Raw genomic sequence first — 21,892 nt, 5'->3', positions numbered from 1 at the left:
GGAAAAGGAAGGGTCTAGTCGAGGAACATGTATAAAGGACCCATGAACGTGGACAGCAGGGTGGGGATTGCCGGGGGGGGGGGGGGCGGGGCAGGGGAGAGCAACGTGGGGAAAATTGGGACAGCTGTAATTGAACAACAATAAAAAAGAATTTTATTTGTATTGATTGATTATTAAGGACAGAGAGATTGACAGAAACATCGTTTGTTGTTCTACTTATTGGTGTACCTGAATATTGATTCTTCCATGTGCCCTGGGATCAAACCTCCAACCTGGGCGTTTTGGGACGATGTTCTAGACAACTAAGCTACCCAGCCAGGGCCACACACGCAACTATTTGTCTGACGTGGAAAATGCATGCCCTGCATATTTTGGGTTGCCCACTCTGGGAAGCCCATCTCCCCACAGGCCCACCTACAGGCCCCCCTCCCTCCTCATCCTTAAAGCCTCCCCACGACCACTCCGCTCCTCTCCACTCCCACTGCTGGGGCCAGGCCCGCAGACACTGGAGCCCGCTCGGCGTCCCGCCCTGCCCCACCCCCGGCCCCGCTCCCACGGCTCCCGGGAGCCCGCCCCTACCCCGCACCCCGAGCCTGCCCCGCGGCTCCCGGCCCCGCCCCCAGGCCGGCGGCGCGCGTGCGCAGGCGCGGAGGGCGGGCGCGGGCGGAATGGGGACTGCAGCGGCGGCAGCGGCGGCGGCGGCCGGGGAGGGGGCGCGCAGCCCGAGCCCCGCCGCCGTGTCGCTCGGCCTGGGCGTGGCCGTCGTGTCTAGCCTGGTGAACGGGTCCACGTTCGTGCTGCAGAAGAAGGGCATCGTGCGCGCCAAGCGGAGAGGTAGGGCGGGCCGCGGACTGCGCTGGGGTCGGCGGGGGTGGAGGGCGGCCGCCGGCGGACTGCTCGGGGTCCCGCCGGAGCCGGGGATGGGGACGCGGCCCTGCGCGCCGCTCGCGTCTCCAGCGGGGCCGCTCCCGAGGCCGCCCCGAATCACCCGGCGCCCGAGCGATGGTAGTTGGGTCGCCGCCACCGCTTCTGTCCCTTCCCAGTGGCCGGGGAGGCCTTGTTCAGGTCATAGGGTGTCTCCAGCCCGCTTCTTCTCCTTCCCGGACCGTCCCGGTCCCCGCACCCGCCGCCGGGGAAACCTCCCGTGCACGGTGTCCCCGAAGTGGGCGCAGCCCGCGGCCCGGCCTGGTTTCGCGCTGCCTGCGGCGGCCGCGCGGGCGCCCACGTGAGAACTGCGCGCTCGCCGGCCGGCGAGGGGGCTCTGCCCTCCGGGGCTGCCGCCCGTGAGTCCTGGCTGGATCCTGCTTGGGTTTAGACGTGAACCGTCTGAAAGCAGGGGATCGCCACTGAGGAGACGCACGGCACGGTCCTAAAACCCCAGATGGACCGGTTGAGCCGCGTGCGGGGGCCGCAGCGGCGAACCCAGCCCTCGCCGGGGTGGAAAGCGACGGCGTCGCGGTCCTTCTCCGCCCGCGCCCCTCGGTGCTCGGAGGCCGGGCGCGCTTGACCGAGCAGCGCGCTTTGTGCTTTGAAACGGAAGGTAGGTTCTGCGGCTGGAAGGACTGAGAAAGTGGGTGTCAGCCGCGAGTCCGAGTTGGAGAACCAACTCCTTTCGTAGTTTACATTCCAGAGCGCAGGCGATCCGTTTCGAGTGGCCTCGGGTCCCCGAGGGCCTTCAGGAAAGCGATAAAGGGACCTAGCGTGGGGAGTGAAAACAAAGCCACGGATATTTGTTTAAAGAATTCAGCGCTGAAGTGAAAACGGGGCAGTCCGTACATACAATCTAACTAAAACCAAGTAGGGGTGCCTTAGCGTGCAATTGTGACTCTCAGGTGACAGGCAGACATCGGGGGGGCGGGGCTTGTTCTTCCGGGAGTGCCGGGCGGGCGTCCGGGGTGGCTCAAGTGTTTGCTGTGACTCAGAAATAAAGAACGCACGTGCCCTGGGCAGGGTGAGGAGACGGGCACCTCTCCTCCGCGGTTGTCCTCCCGAAAGCCCACCGCCCAGTCTAACCGTGAGAAAAACACCCACAAACTATTGGGCTGGCCAAAAAGTCCGTTTAGGGTTTTTTCCGTAAAATAAAGTCATTTTCCCCAATAACTTTATTGATTTGGAGATTCTGAGTCTGTCGGTTGTCTCCCGCTATTGGCTTCTGGTGGGGAAGCCAAGGGCTGTTGCTAAGCATCTTCCAAGGCATAAGAGAGCCCCAGGGCAAAGAATTATTTGGCCAAAATGTCAGTAGTACCAAGAAACTTCGCAACCCACTTTTGACACGTTCGATCAGTCACAGCACCTTCTCCATACACTTTTCTTTCATTTGTTGCATTTTTTCCTTTCTTGAAATAATAAAGCACAATATGCTGAAAATGTTGCCTGTTTTCTTCCGTCTTCCATATTAAACTGGCTGCACGAAAATTCACCAATTTTGATAAGTGTTTTTTTATTAATGCACATTGATGTGGCAGCTGTCACAATACAGTCTAGCCCAATTGTTTCTAATGAAGTTAAAGACAACTAAGCGCTACTAGAGCCATCGTAGGGTAAAAACTAAACCAACTTTTTAGCCAACCCAATAAATTGAGAGACAGCCTGTTAAAGATGTAGAGTCTGAGAGACTCTCCTAAGCAGGAGCCTAAGGACACGTGAAGTAAAACACTATGTCATCTCTAAGGAAACCTGAACGGAGGTGTCAGTTAATGAAAAACAAACAACTACAGGGTCAAACTAAAAGTGTTGCTTCAGCTCAGCTTATGTGTTCAAGGGAGTTAGTGAATCAGAGAAGAAAAAAATCAACCTGAAAAAAAAGAAAACCCATGACTGATGCTGTTATTTGTACCTACATCCTATGCCTTTAAACTTAAAAATGTGAAAATGTGACATTGGCTAATTTTCTAGCTCCCCGGTTGCCACACACCAACTTCCAGCGTCCATTGGCTGGCTGGTCACTGTGGTGGAAGACAGAGTCTTTTTCTTTCTTTCTTTCTTTTTTTGTTTCTTTCTTTCTTCTTTTTTTCGGTTATTCTTTTATTTATTTATTTATTTATTTATTTTAGACGGAGGGGAGAGGAGGGAGAAAGAGGGAGAGAAACATCCCTGCGTGGTTGCCTCTCGCGCGCCCCCTACCGGGGACCTGGCCTGCAACCCAGGCCTGTGCCCTGACAGGGAATCCAAGCGACCCTTCGCTTCGCAGGCCCTCAATCCACTGAGCCACACCAGCCAGGGCGAGAGTCTTGTTTTGATGACTTAGTTTTGATTTGTTCAGCAGACCCTTGTGAAGCTCTTATTATGTGCCAGGCACTGTTGTGGATATTGAGGTCACCCAATTTTAGAATCTGCTCCTTCTAGGACCTTTTGTCACTGTTAACAAGCTGTCTGGCTGACCATTATGAAATGCCTGCAGCCGAGGAGATAAGGGGAAAGAGGAGGTGGCTGGAAACTGGGGAGGCCTGATCGGGTCCTACATGGTGAGGACCTTTGTCTCTCTGGAAGTGTCAGCTTTAGTGGCACTGCCGCGTGGTAGTGTTTGCGTGGAGCCTCACCCTCAGGAAAGCCAAGGGCATGGCTTTTTCTGTTGGGGGCTTTCACTCTTTATTTTTTTAAGATCTTATTTATTTATATTTAGAAAGAGGGGGGGAGAGAGAGAGAGAGACATCGATGTCTCTCATCATCATCAGAAAGAAACATCAATCTATTATTGCCTCTTGTATGCACCCTGACCCAGGACAGAATTCACAGCTCAGGAATGTGCCCTGACCAGGTTTTGAACTGGCGATCTTTGGCTTTGCAAAATGACGCCCAACCCACTGAGCCAAACTGGTCACAGCTCACTGACGCTTGAAAGGACCTTCCCAGGGAATGGAGTGGCGCAGGAGGTCTGGCCACAGCGTAGGCTCAGCTGGACTGCCTCACTGCTCGGAGCCTTTAAGGACCTGCAGATGGGGAGAGGGCAGGTGACATTTGGGCGACAGGTCATTTATGGTGTGTCTAGTGTGAGAGCCCAGGTGAGACAGAGCTTAGGGGAGAGAAACAAGATAGTTGTTGGGTGTGAAGGCATTTGTGGAAAGCCAGCCACAGTGTTGGGATTTCTGTGTGTGAAGTGTGGGCAAGGACAGCCAGGGAGTCGGTGAGTGTGGGGCAGGGTCCTGCCCTGGGACAGGCCTTGTGGAGACAGTCTCAGGAAAGCCAGATCTTTGAATTTGCTCTGTGTTGATGCCTAGACCAGCATGAACCTGCTGTGCTTTTAAAAACTCCTTTCAGCCCTGGCTGGTGTGGCTCAGTGGATTGATCGCCTGCGTCTGAACCAAAGGGTCATGGGTTTGACTCCCAATCAGGGCACATGCCCCGGTTCCCAGTAGGGGGCGCGAGAGAGGCAACCATACATTGTTGCTTCTCTTCCCTCTCTCTCTCCTTTCCCCTTAGGATGCTCTTGTGAAAAAAAGAACAAGAAGAAAAATAGAAGTAACAAGGTAAAGCTGTGGAAAAATTGGCACTCTTATGCACTGTTAGTGAAACTGTAAAATGGTGCAGCTGCTATGAAAGAGAGTATGGCGGCTCCTCAAATAATTAAACATAAAATTACCACATGATCCAGCAGCGCCACTTCTGAGTATATACCCAAAACAAAGCAGGGACTTGAACAGATGTTTGTACCCTCACATTTCTAGCAGCATTATTTGCAATAGACAAAAGGTGGGAACAGTCAGGTTTGGCCAGGTGGCTCAGTTGGTTGAAGTGTTATCCTGTACACCAAAAAGCTGTGGGTTTTATCCCCAGTCAGGGCACATGCTTGGGTTGCAGGTTCGATCCCTGGTCGTGGTGTGTATGCAAGGCAACCAATTGATGTTTCTCTTTCTCTAAAGTCAATAAACATATCCTTGGGTGAGGATTAAAGAAAAGAAAGGTGGAAACAACCAAATAGCCATTGACTGGTGAATGGATGAACAAATTGTGGTATATGCATTTAAAGGAATATTATTTAGCTGTAAAAAGGAAGCAAATGCTGACAGCTGCTACAACCTGGATGAATCCCAAGGACATCATACTAAGTGAAATAAGCCAGTCACCCAAGGTCCCATTCTGTTAGGACCCCACTCAAAGGAGACATCTAGAACGGACCAATTCACAGAGACAGAGGGTAACGGCAGTCGCCAGGAGTTCGGGGAAGGGAAATGGGGAGTCAGTGTTTAATGGGGAGAGCATTTCTATTCGGGAAGATGAGAAGAGTTTTGGAGGTAGATGGTGGTGACGGTTGTCCAGCAGCGTGAATGTACTTAACTGTGTACTTAAACGTGGTTCATATTGGAAATTTTATTTTTTGTAAGGATCTTATTTATTTTTAGAGAGGGAGGGTGAAAGAGGAGAATATCAGTGTGTGGTTGCCTCTCGCGCGCCCCCTACTGGGGACCTGCCCTGCAACCCAGGCATGTGCCCTGACTGGGAATCGAACCAGCAACTCTTCATTTCACAGGCTGGCTCTCAATCCACTGAGCCACAGCAGTTCGGGTAATATTAAAAATTTTATACTATATATATTTTACCACAATAAAGAAAAAAATCCTTTTCAGAGTTTGTAGTCTCCTCTCCAAGGGGAGCACAGCCTAGAGGTGTTGTCACACCAAGAGAATCAGAAAGTGAGTGAGTTGTCTCGTGGGAGTGGAAACTGATCCAAGCGCGCCGCCTGCTTGTCCCCACATCCTTCCATGGCTCATTTTTCTGAAGGGCCTGTGCTCTGGGCTGTGGGATATGCCCGTGCCTCCTCCTGGCCTCTCCTGCCACCTGAAGGCACGCAGCCAGGAGCGCACGACCCCATACCCAGAGCCTAGCTGGACACCTATTGTCTTCACTCCTGCAGCCCCTTGGGGCTCTGGTTATACCGTATTTTGTCGTGTATAATGCGCAGCCACGTTTTTGTGCGCATTATACACGGGATCATTATACCCATGTATAATGCACAGCCTTATTTTCCCCTCAAATATTTGGGCAAAAAAGTGCACATGATGCGTGGCAAAAATACTATAATTCTGTGCTTCTGTGAACCCTCCAGACCTGACATATGGCGCCTGTGGCCTTTCCCGGGTGTCTTCTTGGCCCCTGTCCTCAGCCTTCTCTTGTCTCCGACACCAGTGGGTTGATGGCCTGTCCACTTGTCTACACTCGGTCCTTGTAGGACACATGTCCTGTCCACAGGGAGGCATGTGGTGGCCACTCAGAAGTGCCGCCGCACTGGCTATGAGTAACCATGGAGTGAAGACGGTGAAACCAGATCTTAAATTTTATGACAAGATTTCAGAGCTTTCTTCAAGTTACTCCGAGCTGAGTCACCTACCTGTGGCCTCTACTAAGTAACAGAGTCCGAGTTCTTGTTTCCATGTCTGAAACGCTGGAACCCCATCTGATCTCTATCGGGCCTGTCGGGAGATTTTAAGTTAAGGACGTGGTGAGGATAGCGAGCGTGGTTAGAAGCCTGGACCTTGTTTACCTGATACTGTTTCCACAAGAAGAGAAGATAAAGCAGGCTGCTGCTCACGGAAGGCCCACGTGTCCCGGTCTCATTTATCTGTCATGGTCCTGAGGGTCGACTGGACTCCGCTGGGCGACCCTCCCTGGAGTCACATGGTGGCTGGGGCCGGAGTCACCTGCATGTTTGACTGGACTGGCCATCCACGGTGACCTCTTCACTCACTGGGCTGGAGCAGCTGGAACTGCTGGGGGCTTGCTGAGTCTCTCTCTCTCTCTCTCAGTCTCCCCTCCTCCATCTCTCCACGCATGCTCTTCACACCCTCATATCACGGTGGTCTGGGGAAGTCAGACCCCTAACGTGGCGGGTAGCTTCCCCTAGACCTAACCTTCCATAGAGCACCCTGGAAGCTACGTGGATCTTTGGGACCTGGCCTGGGAAGTCTCGCAGGTGCCACTTCCTCCAGAGTCAGTGTGGGAGGGGACTGTGCACAGGTCCCAGGAGGCTGGTCCAGAAGGGGAAGTTGAGGCATGCCCCTGACACAGGACTGGTGGGGCCGGGATTTGAACCTGCTACAGCTGGCTTTAAAGAGGGTCTCTGTCATCCTGCCGCCTGTAGGGAACGTGAGGAGGAAGATAGACAAGTCCACCCGTAGATAAGGCTTTTCTAATGAGGGGAAAAGCTAATTTGGAAATGCTGGTACTCTGATACTGGGTTATTATAATTATAGTTAAGAGCCAAAGACATTAAGGCAAATGATAATTCTTATTTTCATGTGAGGAGGAACAGATCATTAGCATAATTAAATTCCTACCTGAAATAAATACCCGTTGGCCTTATTGAACTGTGGCTGGACCAAGGATATTTTCCTCAAAAATATTTCTAGAGTATAAAATAGAATGTAATTTATATTTTTTAGTCCCTTAATTAAGTCCTTAGTGAGTAAACAGTCTTTTAAAAATTAATTGTGAGAAGAGAGATCAATTTGTTATTCCACTTATTTATGTGCTTATTGATTGATTCTTGTATGTGTCCTGACCAGGGATTGAACCCACAAACTTGGTGTAGCGAGATGATGCCCTACCAACTGAGCTACCCAGCCATGGGTAGCTCTGTGGGTGAGAGGCATTGTCCCAATATACGAAGGTTGTGGATTCTGTCCCCAATCAGGACACATATAAGAATCAACCAATGAATGCATCAGTAAGTGGAACAACAAATCAGTTTTTCTCTCTCCCTTCCTCTCTCCCTAAAGTCAATACATTTTTTTTTTTAGTTAAAAAAAATTTTCAACCATGAGAGACTAGAAAAAAAAACACTTTTCAAATACTGGGTTGGCCAAGAAGTTCATTCAGCTGTTTTCTGTACACTGACTCTGCTTAGTTGTTTTTTAACTTCATTTGAAACAATACTTTTTAGATAGTGTTGTGACAGCTGTCATATCAGCCTGCATTTGTGAAATGTGCAGCCATTTTAATACTAAAGATGAAAGAAAATGTGCAACATTTTCACCATACCGTGCTCCATTATTTCAAGAAAGGTACAAATGCAACGGAAATAGAAAAAAAGATTTGCGCAGTGTATGGAGAAGGTGCTGGGACTGATCGAACGTGTCAAAAGCAGTTTGCGAATTTTGTGCTGGAGATTTCTCGCTGGGTGATGCTCCACGGTTCAGTAGATCAGTTGAACTTGATAGCGATCCAATTGAGACAGTAATTGAGAACAATCAACGTTCTACCACACGGGTGATAGCTGAATACAACATCCAGATCAATAAAGCTATTTGTGAAAATGAAAAAGCTGTCTTTTATTTTATAGAAATACGTAAACGAACTTTTTGGCCAATGCAATACTATGTACCATTCAACTCTCCCTACGCCCGCGCATCCTGATACTTCTGCGCCTGCTGGGAGCCTGCATCTGTGAGCTGACCCCTTTTAGACGTCGGGGCATCCGCGTGAGAGGTGGGAGGCCGTGCCCTCGGCCCAGGGAGGGCAGCCTGAGGGTCGCCTTGCGTGTTCGTGCCCAGGCAGAGCCTGCTGGTATTATGCATGTACTCAGTAGAGGATGTGTATCACGGACTTTCAGAACCTGGCGTAGTTATGTTTCTAAAAAACATCTTCCTGCTTCTAGAATATCTGGCCATTGTTTAAAATCTGAGAAGCACGTAATACTAGGAGCAGAAAAATAAAAGGTATTCATGCGCTCACCTTGCTATAACTGCTGTTACAATTAGGACATGTTTATTTCTCGTCACCTTCAGTACTTACATACATTTCTAATTGAATTGAAATGAAAAAAAATCGTATGGGTTAAACTAATAACATATGCAGGTTAGAGAGAATAATAAAACAAACAGCACCTATCAGACATTCCAAAAATATGTGTAGCCTTAAAATATTTTTAAAACCTCTTTCATTTGGAAAGTGTCAAATATATGCCTAGAGAAGTTAGTGTAAAGGACCCCCATATACCTGTCACCCAGCTGCCAACGTCACTGGTCGCGGCCAGTCTCGTTTCATCTGCGCCCCGGTGTCCGCCCCCTTCCCCACACAGTGGAATTTTTGAAACAATCCCAGGCAGAATACCACCTCTTCAATAGACGCCGGCGACCGTCTCTTTGTTAAACGTGACCGTAGTGTCTTTCTTGCATCTAAAAACTATCGTGATAATTCTCTAATAGTCTAACACGTCTGGTCAGTGTTCACATTTCTGTGATCATCTCCTGAGTCTTCCCCCGGTTTCCCTTTTCAAATCAGGACCGTCTTTGACGCCCACGCGGCTGTGGGGCGCCCCCCCCGCTCACTGTGCACCGTGACGACACAGCAGCGCCCCGGGTCTGCGCTGTGCGCGCCTGCGTGCGGCCTGCGGGTGCCCTCGGTCTGCCGCAGGCTCATCCCCAAGTGCCATAGAACGTGTTCTGCTGAATGTCCTCGCGTATAAATCTGTGAATGCCGATATTCCTTTGGATAGCTGCCTCAAAATACAGTTTTAAGGGGACGATGCTTCTGTAAACTATGTGTGAACTATGTACAGGGTGGGGCAAAAGTAAGTTTGCAGCTGTGAGTATGCGAAATGCAGAGTTTATAACTATTATTTATTAATTGTATGATTTTCCATATGAACAACTGTAAACCTACCTTTGCCCCACCCTGCATGTTTTTATTAAACATGTTTTTAGTTAAATTGATTTCCAGGAGTATCGCACTATCCGTTCCCGCTGGCAGTGGTTGAAAGAGGCGTGGTCAGCCCTGTCCACATGGCTCATTTGGTTGGAGCATTGCCTTGTACACTGAGAGGTTGAGGGTTCGATTCACAGTCAGGGCACATGCCTGGGTTGTGGTTCAGTCCCCAGTAAGGTCACGTATGGGAAGCAACCAATTGATTTTTTCTTTAACTTTTGTTCCTTCTCTCTCCCTCCTTCTCTAAAAACTCAGTAAAAATATCTCCTCAGGTGAGGATTAAAGAAAATAATTTTTGAAAATCCTGTCTGGTGTGGCTTAGTGGATTGAGAGCACTGGACTGCGAAGCAAAAGGTCGTGGGTTCGATTCTCAGTCAGGGCACATGCCTGGGTTGCAGGCCAGGTCCCCACTGGGAGGCGCATGAGAGGCAACCACACATTGAAGTTTCTCTCTCTCCCTCCCTCCTTTCCCTCTCTAAAAATCAATAAAATCTAAAAAAAATTTTTTCACTAAAAAAATAATTTTACAAAAGAAAGAGGCATGCTCATATTTAAGTGTAGTGGAAATGTAAGCATGTATTCCAAATATTTTTCCCCCATCATTTTGGGTTCTCCCTGCCTCAGTTCCTTTCTCGCAGTCCTGGTGGAGGGCTCATCATTGTAGGATGAGGCAGGAGAATGTGTCTGTTCATCCATACGGGCCTCTTACTTCCCCTTTGAAACACAGAATGGAATTTCCCATAGAAACTGAGAGAGACTTGATCACGGCCGTCGTCGTATTCTGCTCAGCACTGTGTGGGCTGCTAGAAGGTTAGCTATTGTTTAGAAATGATTTCTTTAAAAAATAAAATCGGAGTATAATTACATAGAGTGACTGCACAGAACTTAAGGCTGATGAGTTCTGAAAAGTAAATACAGTGAGGTAGGTACCGAAAGTATCCAGCCATGTACTCTGAAAAATAGAGACATTTATTGAACAAGGTACGAGAAACATGGTACATACGACAATGATGCCTCAGGCCCCTTCAAAGTAGGCGCCTTGGGACCTCACACAGATCTCCCAGTCGCCATCAGCTGCCCCATTATATTTTCCTGAATCTCATCAATGGTCTGAAATATCTTCCCCTTGGAAGGATTTTCATTTGGGGAAAAGCCGGAAGTCACAGGGCACCAAAATCTGGTCTGTAGAGGGGCTGAATCACCTGGGTGATTTAAGGTTTTGCCAAAAAAAGAAAACTGCACAAGACGTGATGCATGAATGGGCGAGTTATTGTGACAAAGCCACCAATCCCCAGTTGCCCATTGCTGCGGCCTTCTGAATCATCTGAATAATTTCCCCGGTGGAATGTTTAAGCTTAACGCAAAATCTGATGCAGATTCATTGCTCTATTCCCTGAGTCACTTTGGATGTGACAGCCACACAGTGCACATGCTCACTTATCGGCATCTCTCACCCCCACCGAACTGGTACAGTGAAGTCGTCATTGTTCACGCATGCGCATTCCAGCCCACTCGCCTTGGCGGCATCCATGTCATGCAAAGCATCCTCTTTATGTTAACAATGGCTGGACTTTTTCCAGGCAGATCTCGTATATCTGTGGAACCAGCACCGCTGCCTTCACCCTAGAAAGTTCCCTGTGCCCGATCTGTCCTGTCTTCCCCACACCAGAGCTCCCCCTCCCCGTGCCCGTTCGCACAGAGTGACTCACCCCTGCCTGCTCTTGGACTCCGTATAAATGGAATATTACAGTATGTATTTTCTCACATCTACTTTTTTTTGGCTGAGCATAGTTTGAAGAGTCATCATCATAAATTATCAGTAGTCTATTCCTTCTATTGCTGAGCAGCATTCCATTGTTTGAATAGACCGCAATATGCGTCTTTGTTCTCCTATTGATAAACATTTTTTTTTCCAAATTTTTGCTATTTGAATAAAGATGCAATGACAATTCTTTTTTTTTTTTTAACTTATTGATTTTAGAGAGAGAGGAGAGGAGAAAGAGAAATACCAATTTGCTGTTCCACTCATTGATTACTTCATGAGTTGATTCTTGTATGGGTCCTGACCAGAAATCGAACCCGCAACCTTGGCATATTGGGATAATGCTCTGAGCTACCTGGCCAGGGCATTTTTCTTTTCTCTTTTCTTTGACAACTCTTATATAGTTCTTTTTAAGGCTTACTGTAATCATTTCTTTTGGGTATATGCCTTGGAGTAACAGTGCTGAGTCATGAGCAGGTATATGATTAAATTTTAAGAAGCTTCTCACCATTTCCCACCATAATTGTACCACTTCACACTCTCGTTCGCAGTGCTGAGAGTTTCAGCGCTTCACACTCTCCTCCACATCTGCTCTTGTCATCTGTTTAATTTTAGCCACTCTGCTGAGGGCGCGGAGGTATCTCATTGTGATTTCATTTTGTGTTTCCCTGAATACCTAATGATATTGGACATCTTTCAATGAGTTGATCAGCTACTTTCATGCTTTTTTTGTGAGGTGTCTTTTCAAGGCTTTTGCCTCTATTTTATTGGGTTGTATCTTTTTATTATGGATTGATTTGTGTGTGTATGAGTGTTTCTGGATATAAGTCCTCTGTCAGATACAGGAATTGCAAGTGTTTTCTTTGTGGCTTGTCTTTTTTATTTCCCTCACGGTGCCTTTTGAAAAGTGGAAATTGTAATTTTGATGAAGTCCAACTTACCTTTTTCTTTTCTTTTTTTTTTCCTGTGTGGTTGTTGCTTTTTGATTTCTGCCTAAAAAATCTTTGTATCTCCTGAGGTCAGATGGCCTCCTGCTGTATCTTCCTCATGGGGATTTATAGCTTTAGCTTTTACCTTTAGATCTGTAAGCCGTCTTGAACTAATTGTTGTGTATGGCTGAGCATGAATCAAGACTCAGCATATGACCTATTGACACCCACTTGGTTCAGCACATGTTGAAGGGACTGATACTTTTCCCTGTGATCTGTGATATGTGGATCTGTTTCTGAACTCTATTCTGTTTCATTGTGTATGTCCGTCCCACGCTAGTACCATACTGGCTTGATTATGTAGGGGTTTTTTTTTCCTTTTTTTTTTTTAACTTTATTTATTTTTTCAAATACATTTGTCTCTGCCTTCCCCTTGCCAGCACTTTCCCTTGCCCCCTCCCTCCCTCCCTCAACTCTTTCCCTTTGGTTTTGTCCATGAGTCCTTGCTATATGTTCCTTGACTTTCCCCTTCCCTTCCCTTCCTTTTTGATTATGTAGTTTTAGAGCAAATCTTAAAAGCAAATAACATAAGTCCTACAACTTTGTTCGTCTTTCTCAGCATTGCAAAACCATGCCTTTTTTTTTTTCTTTATGATCTAATTGGCTTTATTGAACAACACTTGGATTGGGTAGCATCCCATCTAGCAACTAAAAGGGGGCGCTCCCCAAACTACGCATTTCTTTACGAAAGTAACTTCTGTATATGTAATGACCAACATACAACAGAACTTCAAGTACTGAATCCATTCATGGGTTGATGAATACTGGCGCTCACGTGGACTCAACTTTATACCCTCACGTCAGTGTGGTGGTGTCAAAAAAGAGAATTTCTTGATTTGTAGTCATTTTTTAAGAACTTTGGGAAAATTATGTAGCATCTTTTAACACATTTTTTAAAGAAAAATCAAGGTACTAATTGATTAGTAAAGGACATAGTGACCCATTCTTGCTTTGCTGTTAGAAGTAGCTTCTGTCATTGGGAGCACACACGAGTGGGGGCAGTTTTTCTGAAATCAGAAGGCAAATTAGATGACCGTCGGTATTTTCATGCTAGAAAGTCATATTTTAAGGACGTTTCTGATGCCCGTTTTTAACTAAGCAGCAGGTTTGCAGGCCGTGGTCGGAGAACATCGCTGCCAGTTGATGCTACCATCCTGACAAGCCTCTCTTGTGTTTGCACAACGCTTCTTTGTCTTACACTCCGGCTGTTACAAACAGCTCTCAGCTAGCACCCAGTTTCCCGTGCGAGAATATAGCCAGAATTCCGCTCTCGCCCCCTCTGCAGCCCACCCCTAGGAGTGGAGGGGAGGAGGCACCGCAGTAGGCGCGCGAGCGCAGAAAGCCCCCTGTGTTCCGCGATGCGGTGGCTCCCTGCTCTTGCAGGCGCCGGGGACCCGAGTCCCAGGCACTAGCTGTCAATAGGGGGCGCACGGGCACAGGCGTGAACAGGTGCCTCCTGAGGGTGTCAGATGAGTGATGCTCCAAGGTGAAGCTGTGAGTAAACCAAGTGGTTTGAGGGCATAAGAGAATAGTATCTGTCCGTGGCAGGGGCTGGGGCTGGGGCTGAGGCACAATGTGGAAGGCAGGCACCCAGGAGCTTCTGAAGGCACTTGAGGCAGCCAGTTCAGGGAGATGCTGGGCACAGGTGGGTGCGCAAGCGGTGCCCCAGGTGCTCCTGGACCGAGGCCCTTTGGAACCACCTTGAGGAGCTTCGCTTTGATCTACGGCTGGGAGTGTGGGTCAGGCGTCCAGACAGAATACCTGGCGGACTTCATGTCCACAGAAGACAAAAAATTTTGCCTCATGTTGGCTTAAAAGGTGAGGGTGAGCTAAACACCTTTCGTTGGATTTCAGCAGCTCTTGCGGAGTATGATCGCATTTCCTGAAACCTGAGACCCTTTGAACTGACCTGTATCCTTCAACAAAAGGGAGACCAAAGCCTCTCATTTCCCCATCCCTGAGTTCCTTGTAACCCAGCCTGTTCCTCGTTTTAAAGATTTTATTTATTTTTAGAGAGATGGAAAGGGAGGGAGAAAGAGAGAGAGAGAAACATGGGTGTGCAGAAAGCAGTTGCCCTCATGTGTCAGCAACTGGGGACCTGGCCCGCATCCCTGGCATGTGCCCTGACCAGGAATCGAACTAGCGACCTTTCAGTTTGCAGGCCAGTGCTCAGTCCACTGAGCCGCACCAGCCAGGGCTGCTCCTTATTTTAGTAACAATCTGTTTCAAATCCCCAAAAGCGTGGTGGTCAGTGTTGCTGGGGAAACTGACAGCGATGGAGGAGAGCCCGTGGGTCCCCTTGCACTGGCCGCAGACATCCTTGGCCCAGCGTTCCGTGTGAGCCCTCAGCTCTCTCATAAGCAGAGGCTTTTCTCGTGTGTCTCCAGACCACTCGGTTTATTCCCAGTTTCGCCTGTAGGAGGGTCACCCACAGTCCAGCTGCTGCTGCCCATGACTTCATAAGCCCAAACGACATCCGTCGGACTGAAAGGAGTTGTCCTTTTCCTGTCCCCAACATAGACGGCGACAGGAAAGATGGTCAGCGATCCCTCCGTGTCAAAGACCCGAAAATCTTTTTGGTATCGAGTATAGAACTTTGAAAAGTTGTTGCATACAGTATTGTGTGCATCTGCCTTTAGAAAAAGGAACTTCTGATGTTGTAGAATGGAATGTGTTCAGTTATTTAAGACAATGAATAAGTATATTTACTTCCATAAAACAGTGTTGAGTGGCTATATTAATATGAGAAAAATAGATGTTAAGACAAAAATTGTGCCAGAAACAAGAAAGACATTTCATAACAGGGAAATGGTCTATCAAAAAGATGTAACAATTATAAATATATATGCGCCTAACAACAGAGCCCCAAAATACATGAAGCAAAACTGACAGGCAGAATAAAGAGAGAAACAGGCAAAGAATAATAGTCGGAGCCTGCAGTGCCCTGCTTTCAAAAATGGATAGAAAAACCAGGCAGAAAACCAACAAAGAAATAGAAGACTTGACTAACACTATAAACCAAGTGGCATTTAATATTTTATTTATTACAGTTGGGTATATGTGTGTCATGTACTCTTTATTGTCTGTAGGTTTTATGTACTTTATGTTCCTCTACTCATTTATTATTTTATTTGCATTAGGTGAATTTTTCTAGGATAGCATTTTAATTCCTTTAAGGACCTTTCACTATATGCTTTAGTAATTTTTTAATGGTTGCTCTAGGACTTAACATATACATCTTAACTTACAGAATCTACTTCAGATTCACACTAGTGTAATTCCAGTTAGCAATAGAAAAATTATTCTGCCCTGGCTGGTGTGCCCTGGCTGGTGCGGCTCAGTGGATTGAGCGCCAGCCTGCAAACCAAAGGGTCGCCTGTTCGATTCCCAGTCCGGGCACATGCCTGGGTTGTGGGCCAGGTCCTCCATAGGAGGCACTTGAGAGGCAACCACACATTGCTGTTTCTCTCCCTCTCCTCCCCTTTTTAAAAGTAAATAAATAAAATCTTCTTAAAAAAAGAAAGAAAAATTATTCCTACATAGCTGTATGGCTTCTGTTTTATATTTTTATATTACAAACCAACAACATACCGTTGTAACTTATGATTTTAGTAATATACACTTTATATAATGTTATGGCCTAAAAAAGCATAGAAACAAGGAAAGCAAGTATAGACTGATAGTGTTTGTGTTAACCTTTTTTGTTCTCTTAATTTGTTCTGTGTATTCAAGTTACCACATCCTTACTGAGCAATAAAACATTGCTCACACCCACATCCTCTATGTTGTTATTGTCAAGTACATGCAATTCTATGTTACATAGAATTATATGTGTGTACAGTTTATATGCAATTATATATTGTGCAACTATATACAATTATATACATATTTATCCATTAGCTTTTCAAATGAGTGAAGGCAACAAAAGAATAAATTTTTGTTTATATTGTCTTTTATAATTACATAATTACTTTTATCACTGTGTGTGCATGTGTGTGTGTGTTTAAATTACCATCTAGGTCTCTTGCCTTCACCTGAAAAACTTCATTTAATACTTATTGTAAGGCAGGTTTGTTCTCAAGGAATTCTCTCTATTTTTCCTTTATCTGGGATATGCTTAATTTTCCTTTGTATTTGAAAAGTAGTTTTGCTGGATACAAGATTTTTGGTTGACCCGTTTTTTTCCCTTTCAGCACTTTGAATATATTCTCAGTTGTGAATCTTACTAGGATCCCTGTGTATGTTCTTAGTCATTTTTCTCTTGTTTTTAAAAAGTTACTCTCTTTGTCTTCGAGTATTTTTACCAATATGTGACTTGGGTGTGAATCTCTTTGTGTTTGTCCGATTGGAGTTTGTTGACGTTAGTGATGTATAGGTTTTCATCATATTTGGTAAAGTTCAGCCTTTTTTACCCCTTGAATTTTTTTTTTTTTTTTTTTTTTTTTTTTGCTATTTTCTCTCTTTTCTCTCCTTGTACTTATAGTATGACTGTTAATGTGCTTAATGGTTTCCCACAATTCTGCAAGGCTCTTTATCTTTCTTTATAGCTTTTTCTCTCTCTTCCCTAAGATATATCTTTATGAATCTGTCTCCAAGTTATGCCAGGAAATTCAGATCTGCTATTGACTTTTTTTCTTTCCACTTACTGTATTTACGTTTCAACTCCAGAATTTCCATTTGGCTTTTCTTTTTGATCACTTCTCTCTCTTTATTGATATTCTTTATTTGATAAGTTGTCGTTATACCTTCCTTCATTTCTTTAAGCTTGGAGCCTTTTGGTTATTTGAACACATTTTTAATTACTGGTTTGAAACTTCTGTTAAGTCGGACATCTAGGCCCTCTCTCAGGCAGTTTGTTGCTTGCATTTTTTCTTTTTGTTTGGTATATATAATACATGTCACATTTCTCTGTATCTTTGTGTGTCTTGTAATGTTTTCAGTTCTGATTTGTATCGTCACTGGAGCTTTTTGTATCGTCACCCTCACTACGTCTTTCTCCGGGACTTTTACACCTAGTACAATACAGAAAACACTACCACTCAAGCACCTACTTATAGTCCATCTTGCATTGTTTGCGTCTGTTTCTTGTATAGCAAAAAGGAACAAGAAAATTGTATCTGTGATCATAACCTCAATAAGCAACCGCTTATTCATGAACATAAAATATTTTTCCTTCCAAATGTACGGAAGGAGCAGGAGAACCTGCCCCGCTTCCTACTGGCACCTCTTAGCTCCTTGGAGACGTAGGAGGAAAAGGGGGAAGACGAACCATCAGGAACATGAAGAGAAATCTCTGCAAAATGGTCCTGACGCCCATCTTGTTGGGGCCGTTGGGCGCCCAGGAGACGCCATCCTGAGGGGGGCCTGGTTCCCGGCGGCGCCTCAGCCAGCCTGTGCCCCTCCTGAAGCTCAGCAGCACCCCGGGGTGCAGGAAATACCAAAGGTCCAGGTCCAAGGCGGCAGCAGCCGTGCAGGGCGGGCCGCAGACACCGAAGGCTCCACGCGCCTCTGGTCTGTGATCCAGGTGCTGCGGGCGCAAGAGTGAGTCAGTCCACACCTCACAGCGACAGGGGAGCCTCGGAGCTTAACGTCATCAGGCCTCTCATTGTACTGATCAGTAGTGTAAGGACATTCACATTGCTGTGTAAACACGATCACTATTCACCTTCAGAACTTTGTTTTTTAAAGATTTTATTTACTTACTTTTTGGGAGGGAGGAAGAGAGGGAGAAAAACGTTAATGTGTGGTTGCCTCTCGCGCGCCCCTTACTGGGGACCTGCCCCGCAACCCAGGCCTGTGCCCTGACTGGGAATCGAACCGGCGACCCTTTGGCTCACAGGCTGACACTCAATCCACTGAGCCACACCAGCCAGCTCTGACCTTCAGAACTTTTTATAATTCCGTTCTGAAATACGACCCATTTAACAGTAACTCCCCACTCCCATCCCTAATCCCTGGTAACCACGGTTCTACAGTCTGTCTCCGTGCGCGTAACTACTGTGGGAGCCTCATACAAGTGCATTCATGAGAGCGCTGTCCTTTTTTACTGGCTTATTTCACTCAGCATATTGTCTCTTGGGTTCACCTATTCTGTCGCATGTGTCAGAATTCCATTCTTTTCCAAGGCTGACTAATAGTCCGTCTTAACACCGTTAACTGCCATCTCCCGTGCAGCAAGAAAAGAACACGTCCATTGTATTTTTGTTTATTCAGTTGTCCGTCCATTCATTCGTTGAGCAACACTTGGGTCGTTTCCACCTTTTGCCTTTTGTGAATAAGGCTGCTGTGAACATGGGTGTAGGGATATATATGTTCAAGTCGCTACTTTTAATTCTTTTGGATACATAGGGGTCTAGAAATCGAACTGCTGGGTCATGTGGTGACTCTCTGACTAACTGCCATGCTGTTTTCTACAGCAGCTGCACTATTTTCCATTCTCACCAGTGCACAAGGGGTTCAGTTGCTCACAGCCTCCGTCACACTTCCTTTCTGGTTTTTATTTACTTATTTATTTACTTTTTTAGACGAAGGGAAGGAGTAATGGGGAGAGAAACTTCAATGTGTGGTTGCCTCTTGCACGCCCCCTCCTGGAGACCTGGCCCGCAACCCAGGCATGTGCCCTGACTGGGAATAGAACTGGCGACCCTTTGGTCTGGACGCCGGCACTCCATCCACTGAGCCACGCCAGCCAGGGCTACTTTTATAGTAGTCATCTTTACGGATGTGACGTGATACCTCATCATAGCCTTGAGTGGCATTTCCCTAATGATTAGTGTGCTGAGCATCTCTTCCTGTGCTTTTGGCCATTGTTTTAAATATCGCCTTTGGAGAAACATCTATGCGATCTTGTGCTCATTTTTTAATTGTTTCTCATCTTTTTTGACTTGTGGTTTTTTGTTGCTCCTGGATACCTTAGGTAGCGCATGGCAGCCTGTGTGGATACTGATTCCTCTCCCCTTTTCTGTTGTTCGCTTATTCACTCCCTTAGTGACTCGACACCCTTTCCAGGAGAGACGAGCGGCCTTAGCTCCTGTGCTAACGGCCCTCACTGTTCTTACTGAGATTTAGAAGGTCTTCTTGAATAAATGTGTCTTGGTGGACTGTATGCTCTTAGGACAATTTCCAGAGACTTAAAAAAAATGTACTTGAATACCTGATTCGCCGGTTCAAGTTGTTTTGCTGGGGACCTGGTCCACGGAGCGCCTCACGTCCAGGTTCCGGGCGTGGACTCTTGACCTTTCATTCTTAATTGGGCAGCACGCGTGGGTACGGGGACACCCTCTTCCCACAGGCACGGCGTGACCTGCACACCAGGGATTCACATGGATTCAGGGCTGATCGCTGGTAACTGCCCCACAGGGTGAACTGGGGGCACTTTAGGCTCAGCTCTGTCCTGTGACGCAGAGGACAACATGGGCCACGTTTGCGTCCGACTCCCTGGGGAGGCCGGGAGCCGCTGCCGGGGCCGCGCCCTCTCCTGCTGGCGGCTGCCAGCGGAGGCAGAGCTCTGGGCCGCAGGAGAGGTGCCTGTCCCCAGAGCCACCACCTGCAGGTGGTTCTTCACCAGGTCAGGTGCCGCTGCCCAGCCGAGGTCGTTGTTAGCTGGTGCTGTCCCCTGGCCGTGTGGCCGTCAGCTCGCCGGGGCCACGGACTGAACCACAGCCACTCTGCCGTGCAGAGAGGGAGGGAGGGAATATTCCATCCACCGCAGGCCATAGACTCAGCCCGTTGCTCCAACACTGTCCTCTGTCCCAGTGGGCACCGTGTGCTGTGTGTAGTCACCAGTGTCCTGAGGTGCCTGCCATCTGCCACAGTTGTTCGCCTTACTCTTTCATAACTGGGCCGATTCGGGAGGGTCCAGGTCGGCTAATTCATAGGCTGTTTCAGCCGCCTTCTTATTAGACACAGGTGATGCAGTTGGCAGGGCCACCACTGAGGTGACACTGTGTCCTCCTCAGTGACCTCCCAGGAGGCACAGGACGCTGGTTTCTCCTGTTGCTGATGCTGTCAGCTTTGACCACTGTCACGCACAGTAAAGATAACTATTCAAAAAAGATTTATTAATTAATGTATTCACTTTTAGAGAGAGGGGAGGGGAGGGAGAAAGAGAGGGAAAGAAACATCACTGTGTGGTTGCCTCTCGCGCGCCCCCTGCTGGAGACCTGGCCTGCAACCCAGGCACGTGCCCTGACTGGGAATCGAACCGGCGACCCTTCGCAGGCCAGCACTCAATCCACTGAGCCACACCAGCCGGGGCAAGATAACTTGTTATAATTAATGGAAAACCAGTGGAGGTGACTCATGGACACCACGTGACAACACTGCTCCCCAGCCCACTCGCCTCACTGTCCATTGATGATTCCTGCCTGTATTCCTTTTTCATATGAAGTTGCCAAACGGTGACATTCTGGCTCAGCCCTTCCTCCTGCTCTGTCGTTTTGTTTTATAAGTACGTACTGTGATGGCCGTAGCTCTGCTCCTCCGTGCCGTGGGCTCGCTTCCTGCGTTCGTTACACCAAATTATCGAGAAGTAAAATGTGCAATCAGAAGAAGGTCCTCTACCCTGAATTGAGAGAAACCTCTCAGACGAGGAGCATTTGACATACCTGAAGGACAAACGTCGGTCTCAGAGGTCGGGAGACCCTCTTGCTGATGGCACCTGTCACACAGGCAGGAAGAGGAACGGGTGTGACAGACCTAAGGGGCACACAGGACTCGGCAGATGTCCCATCACCAAGGGAGCGCACGGGTCCGCTGCCCGGGTGGTTGACAAAGAGCCACCCCAGAAAGGTTCTAAGTTATGAAAACTGAGTAACCTGTAAAATAATTTTATATATGAGTTGGTTATAGTAAGTGCACAAGAAATTGGGCTGTAAAGAACAAATCTCCTTTGAAAGGAACATAAAACTTCATCCCAGCCTTGGACCACGTGGCTCTCAGTTGACCTGAACTGATAGGTCGCAGGTTCAGTTCCCAGTCAGAGCACATGCAAGAGGCAACCAATTGATGTTTCTCTCTCTCTCTGTCCCTTCCTTCCTTCCCTTCTCTCTAAAATCTATAAGCATGTCCTCAGGTGCATAAAGTATTTTTTTTTAAATTACTTTATTCCAACAAATATTTGTGTCTCTGGGTGGTATGTTGCAGCCCCAGACCCCAAATCATAAAGCTTCAGTTTGCTGTTTGGGTCCGCTTGACTTTGTTGCAGAAATACCTGCACTTTTAGTGGCTTGTCATGCTGCTATTTCTAGACTAACTTAAAGATTCTTTACAGTATGACATTCATTATTCTTTACAAAGGTTTCTTAATATATTTCGTTTTAGAGAGAGAGAGAGAGATCAATTTATTGTTCCACTTATTGATGCATTCACTGGTTGATTCTTCTATGTGTCCCGACTGGGTAGCGAACCCACAACCCGGGTGCATTGAGACAACGCTCTAACCCACAGAGCTGCGCGGCCAGGGTGTTCTATTCTATTCTTTTCAATCTTCATTTTCATGCAA

General features: G+C 47.2%; 1 protein-coding gene across 1 annotated transcript in view; it reads left to right on the top strand.

Moving 5' to 3' along the window:
* Positions 1–668: 668 nt before the first annotated feature.
* Positions 669–21,892, top strand: part of NIPA1 (NIPA magnesium transporter 1) — a 37,710-nt gene continuing 16,486 nt past the window's right edge. The window contains exon 1 of the mRNA XM_054561888.1: positions 669–834. Coding sequence (XP_054417863.1) covers positions 669–834 — 166 coding nt within the window. The remainder of the gene's footprint in view (positions 835–21,892) is intronic.

This window comes from Pteronotus mesoamericanus, unplaced genomic scaffold (genome assembly GCF_021234165.1).
Source record: "Pteronotus mesoamericanus isolate MK-2021 breed Mesoamerican mustached bat unplaced genomic scaffold, CSHL_Meso_final scaffold_582, whole genome shotgun sequence".
In the NCBI taxonomy this organism is placed as follows: Eukaryota; Metazoa; Chordata; class Mammalia; order Chiroptera; family Mormoopidae; genus Pteronotus; species Pteronotus mesoamericanus.
The sequence above is the reverse complement of the archived record's forward strand: the minus strand, read 5'-3'. Positions and strand labels throughout refer to the sequence as shown.